Source organism: Emys orbicularis, chromosome 4 (assembly GCF_028017835.1).
Source record: "Emys orbicularis isolate rEmyOrb1 chromosome 4, rEmyOrb1.hap1, whole genome shotgun sequence".
Taxonomy (NCBI): Eukaryota; Metazoa; Chordata; order Testudines; family Emydidae; genus Emys; species Emys orbicularis.
This window is the reverse complement of record NC_088686.1, coordinates 126,159,144-126,165,143: the sequence shown is the minus strand read 5'-3', so window position 1 is coordinate 126,165,143 and position 6,000 is coordinate 126,159,144. Positions and strand designations below refer to the sequence as shown.

At 51.7% G+C, this 6,000-nt stretch overlaps 1 protein-coding gene across 1 annotated transcript in view; it reads left to right on the top strand.

Annotated features, from left to right (window-relative positions):
- The first annotated feature begins 471 nt into the window (after positions 1-471).
- The window catches only part of LOC135878118 (carnosine synthase 1-like), a 29,594-nt gene continuing 24,065 nt past the window's right edge, over positions 472-6,000 (top strand). The window contains exons 1-3 of the mRNA XM_065403691.1: positions 472-483; positions 1,664-1,916; positions 2,345-2,434. Coding sequence (XP_065259763.1) covers positions 481-483; positions 1,664-1,916; positions 2,345-2,434 — 346 coding nt within the window. The 5' untranslated portion in view covers positions 472-480. The remainder of the gene's footprint in view (positions 484-1,663; positions 1,917-2,344; positions 2,435-6,000) is intronic.

Below are 6,000 nucleotides of genomic sequence, written 5' to 3'. Positions count from 1 at the left end.
TCAGTGGCTAGGAGGAACTGCACAGTGAGCAGCCAGGGCATGGGCCCAGACAGGAGGGGGCCCCCCTGGCCAAATCGCCCCCATCACTGACGCTCAGAGCAGGGGCAGCTCAGCTAAAACGCCCGGGGATCACAAAGCTCACTGTTCTGCCAATGTTCCTTAATTCTGCCCCGCAGCCCCTGCTATCCCAGCCCTGGGCTCCCCACACAGAGCAATGCTGGTGCCCCTCAATCCTGATCCACAGTCCCTGCTATCCCAGCAGTGGTATTCAGGTATTCAGGAGTGGGCACAGGAGCCTGACACTGGAACTGCCCCAGCTGTGTGGGTGCAGTGAACGCTGGAGGAGGGGTGAGCAGTGCATGCAACTGGCGCCCCCTGTGGGTGGGAGATGGGGTGACAGGCTGCTCCTCATTGCCCATGGAAACCTGCAACTGGTGCCTCTCTCACTTTTTTTTCTCTTGCAGCTTCTTCGCTGGCAGGATGGTGAGTTTGTCCTGCTCCTCTTCCCCATCCAGCCCCCTGCCCTGCCTCATGTCACCAAAAACCACTTCTGGGCCCTCTAGTCCTGAGTGGGAGCCAGTGTCCTCGGTCCCAGGAGCTTAGTAGAAGGATTTGGAGGCAGGGAAGTGGGGGGGAAGGGGTCCAGCTGGGGAGGAGGGAGATCTGAGGCAGGCCCTGCTGTACCGGTGCTAATAAAGGGAAAAATGGTGTCCGATTCCCTCAGATACTGGAGACTCCTGCAAATTACCATAACAGTGTGGGAGCCTTCTAGCCATACTGCTGTCTGGGCACTGCTGTGGGGAAGTTTGCAGCACCAGGGTCTGGCTGGGCACTCCCAGGTACTGCTCTGGGGATGCTCACAGCACCAGGGTCTGGCTGGGCACTGCTGTGGGGAAGACTGCAGCACCAGGAATCCAGGGGGCACTGCCAGGGCACTGTTGTGGGGAAGAACGCAGCACCAGGAATCCAGGGGCACTGCTGTGGGTCAGAAGCTCACAGCACTGAAGCCCCAGCTGTGCTGTGCCAGGGCACTGTTGCACAACAGCTCTGGGGAGGTCTTGCAATGGGTGTGGGTGGAGAAAGAGGGGAGTGGGGTGTCCCAGCAGGAGGCAGAAATCTCTCCCCTTCTCCCCTACTTCTGCTCCTGCCTCCCTCCCCCAGCTCACTGACCCAGGCAGATTGATCTGTTTACAGCCTTGCTCCTCAAGCCGCTTAGCTCCAGCCCCACGTGACCCGCCCCCTTTGGGGAGGATAAAGAGATGCTTTGTTTGAAAACCCGCCCCCGCCATGGCCTCTGCTGCCTCTGGGCAGCTGGCACCTGCCTCACCCACCCTGTGGGGATTTACCCCCGGCCAGAGCCATGCTGCCTCTAAGCGGGATCCATGCCCTGGGGCACCAGCACCAGCATTCACGCTCCCAGCCCTGACCCCAGGGGGATCCATGCCCTGGGGCACCAGCACCAGCATTCACGCTCCCAACCCTGCCCCCAGGGGGATCCACGCACTGAGGCACCAGGATTAACACTCCCAGCCCTGCCCCCAGGGGGATCCACGCACTGGGGCACCAGCACCAGCATTCACTCTCCCAGCCCTGCCCCCAGGGGGATCTGTGCCCCAGGGCACTAGTGCCAGGATTCACACTCCCATCCCCATCTCTTTTGCAGCTATCTCTGGATCAGATCAATGTGGATCAGCCCCTGATCCTGAAGGACCTGGACTGGGCTGAGCAGGAGCCCCTGCCATCGCTCAGCCCCCTGTGTCCCTCCTGGCACCAGGACGTGTCTCTGGACTGCAAGTTTTCTCCGGAGGACACCCAGGCACATGCCTGGACCACCTACTACTACGACCTGCTGCAATGTACCCTGCAGCAGGAGGGGCTGCCGGAGACAGTCGACCGCACCAAGGAGCCCAGAACAGGTGCATGCCAGCCCACCCAGGGTGCCACCGCTCGCATGCTGGGGCCACAGCACTGCCCTACAGAAACCCCTCCTGTGGCACCCAGGGGGATCTGGGAGCACAGCGCCCCCTAGTGCTGGGCTGTGAGGTGGGGCATGGCCAGGGTAAGGAGGGCAGCAGCACAGCGCCTCCTAGCACCAGGCTGGGAGATGGGGCATGGCTGGGGTACGAAGGGCAGCCTCATGGCACTCCTTAGCCCGTGGCGTTGTAAATCCTGTATAGGAGGGGCCACCCCTAGTTCCAGCACCACTGCCCTTAGCACCAGGCTAGGAGATGGAGCATGGCTGGGTATGGAGGGCAGCGACATGGCACCCCTTAGCACCAAGGCCTAGCGGGCAGCACAGTGCCGTTGGTGGGAATAAGTGGTTAATTTCTCCTGTGTCTCTTAGGGTTCAGCTCGGGGGATGTGACCATCTGCATCCTGGGATCCCCGACCTCATACCTGTCTGTGCTGCTGGAGGGCAGCTCCCAGTGCCCAGGTGAGTGCCACATCCTGTATCCCTGCCCTGCCCATGCGCTGTGAGTTTCCCCCTCCCCCTAGATCAAGGAATGGGTGGGAATTCGGGGCCCCATTTGCCCTGAACACCCAGGCTGACGTGCTCAGTTGGGACCAACCCTGGCACAGCGCAGGGGACTGTAATAAAACATAGGATGTTACGGTGTTATCACAGAAACCCAGAATCATAGAAGTGTAGGACTGGAAGGGACCTCAGTAGATCATCTAGTCTAGGCCCCTGCACTCACAGCAGGACTAATAACTAGACCGTTCCTGACAGGTGTTTGTCTAACCTGCTCTTAAAAATCTCCAGTGACGGAGATTCCACCACCTCCCTAGGCAATTTGTTCCAGTGCTTAACTACCCTGACAGTTAGGAAGTTTTTCCTAAACCACCCTTGCTGCAATTTAAGCCCATTGTTTCTTGTCCTATCCAAGGTTAAGGAGAATAACTTTTTTCACCCTCCTTCTTGTAACAACCTATTATTTACTTGAAAATGTCAGTGTGACGGGTCCCCCCCGCCCCGCCCCGCCCGGAGTGCCACCTGATGTACTGGGTACCACTGAGCTCGCCCGACCCACCAGCCTGGGCTCCCTTACTGTCCTGCTGAGCCAGGCCCTGAAGCCTCCTCCAGTACACACACCGGTAGGGAAACACCCAGCTGCAGAAAAACTCAGACGCTGAGATCAGCTCTGCATGGGAAAGCTCGGTTAGTGAATTGCCCAGCACTCATGTGCACACCCCCACTGGGGTGTAAACCCAAAATTGTATTGTCGTGTGCTGCACACAGAACTGTGCAATGTAAGCGTAATGCCGACAGATCCCAGTCATCAGCAGGTGGGATCAAACCTGGGACCTCTGGAGCTTAGGGCATAAGCCTCTACTGCATGAACTAAACTGGCTGTTAGCTAAGGCTGTAGAGCAGACTCATTAATTGCTCTCTAAGTGGTCTCAAGTGCCACTACAGAACACCACACCCAGGAGGTCTGTGGGTTACATAAGCTCATTGAAATTTGCCCCCTCCCTCACTGTGGAGGAAGATCTGCACAGCTTTCCCCCCCCAGTTATGAATTCAACAAACTGGTTTCAGAGAAAACAAAAACAAGTTTATTAACTACAAAAGATAGATTTTAAGTGATTATAAGGGATAGCAAACAGATCAGAGCAGATTACCAAGCAAATAAAATAAACATGTAAGCTAAGCTTCAGATACTAAATAAACTGGTTACAAATAATAATTTCTCACCAAGTATCAGGGGGGTAGCGGTGTTAGTCTGTATCCACAAAAACAACGTGGAGTCCAGTGTCACCTTAAAGACTAACAGATTTATTTGGGCATAAGCTTTCGTGGGTAAAAGCCCACTCCATGCATCTGAAGAATGTTGTTTTAGGCAGATTGCAGAAATTCTTGAAGGTGAGCTGCTCTTGCTTGCAGCTTAAAACTCCAGGTATTTCTTTCACAGGCCAGACACCTTTCCAGCCTGGGCTCAGTCCTTCTCCCCCACTCAGTCTTTTTTTCTTAGATCTTAAACAGCAGTCATCCTGGGTGGGAATTCAGTGAAGAACCACCCTGAGTATATCACTCCCCTGCCTTAAATAGGTTTTACATATGGCGGGAATCTCCCATCCCCAGTGGAAAAATACTGGTATTCTATCATGGAATCCAGTACCAGATGACTTGATCACATGACCCTGCAGTGTCAAAGCAGCCATGAGTCAGAGGTTGTTTGTAGCGTCCCCAGGAAGACTTCTCTGTGGGTGATAAACATCTTCTGAGACCTATTGTTCTTTCTAATGGCTTTTCCTCACAGGGAGCCAGCTAGACTGATTGTATTCTGTCTGGTGGGCATTCCCCAGGTGCAAACACTTTTGTAGTATAGATGTATAGTCAATATTCCTAACTTTAGATACAAAAATGATACTTGCATACAAATAGGATAATCATATGCAGTACATCATAACCTTTCCAATGATATCTCACATGACCCATCTTGCATAAAACACATCTTAGTTATGCCATACCCATACCTTAACAATATCTCTATGAAGAATATAGGGTGCAGTGTCACAGTCAGAATTCAGCTCAGTTTCTAGCATCACATCCTGACCACCATCCCCTGATCCTAACTCTGCCCCTTATAACCTGCCTGCTAACCCCCAATCTACATTGGGAGCAGAGTCAAGGTATAGGGACAGTAGAACAATAACCAAGACATTTATTAATTGACTTTTTGATGTGTTCCTTGAACCTTCCAATTTCCTGACTTTCCAACTTAAAAAAAAAATTGAACTACGATGTTCTAATAACACCATTTAAATCAACTGGAGCTATTTACCATCCAAATTCTGGGTTAGCAACATTTTTTAAACTAGGAATTTCCTTATTTGTTGTTTGGTTTATGAAAGGAAACAAAGGCTCTTCATTAGGGCTGTGTGAATAACAAATTTTTCCATTCGCTGGCTGGTCTGGAAAAAAAGTCTGAAACATTCAATAAACTAAAATATATATATAAAAAAAATTTAGTTTGGGGCCGAATGAAACATTTAATTTGAGTTTGAACATTTTTAAGAAAATCAAAGTGCGTTTCTGAGCAAAAAGTGATTTAATAAAAAAAAAATCAAAACATTTTGATTATTTTGGAATTTTGAGCAGGGGAGGGAAGATTTTTGACCAAAACAATTAGGTGAATTTAACACATCTGCAAAATGTCTACCCAAATCTGCATTTTTGGCTGAAAAAATTTGTAGCCGAAACAGTTTGTCCAGTTGTACTCTTAAGTGTTACATGTTTTGTTAGGCAGCAGCAGAAATAAGCACCAATGTGTCTGGGGCGGTGCGCTTAGGATAAATGCCAAAGGAAAAATATATATTACCCTTTATAATTGGGCATATAAACCAGTATGTGCATGTACACGCACACGTGGGAAGATTAGGGTGTAAAAATCAGTTCAGAAAAAAGTCATGGATGCACTGTTTGCGAGGGGAGGGGTTCTAGGGAAATATATACAGGAGAGGTATGCAAATGGATGCTCTGTCCCTTAACTGCAATTTGCAAACTGTGCGAGCGTCGAGGAGAGTTTATCCCCTCAAGAGGGGAATCCTGACTCCGGCTCCTCTGCCTGCCCCTGTGGAGCTTATAGACTCTGCAGGTCCAGAGAGGCTGCAAAGGGGAAGCGCTGAATGCCAGGATCTCTCTATTCAAATGGCACTTCTGAGTCAGCAAGGACCTATTCCAGGGGTGCATCCACAGCCCTCAGAGATACATGTTAATCTGCCTGAGAAAATAGTCCCACTGGCTGCTCAGGGCAGCTCCTCCTCCCCCATTGGGTGCCTCACTTCCTGATTCCCCCCCCCCCCCCAAGCAGGGCCCAGTGATCTGGCTGGGGAGGAGGGTTCCTAGCCCTGGGGGCACTGCAGAAAGGGACATGGCTGACACAGGTCTGCTCCCCATCTGAGTTGGGGCAGCCGCTCTACGTGAGACCCAGCCAAGGGCCCTGGAGCAGGTAGCGGCTGCCTATAAAGTTTGCCTGATACTTTCCATTCTAAGAC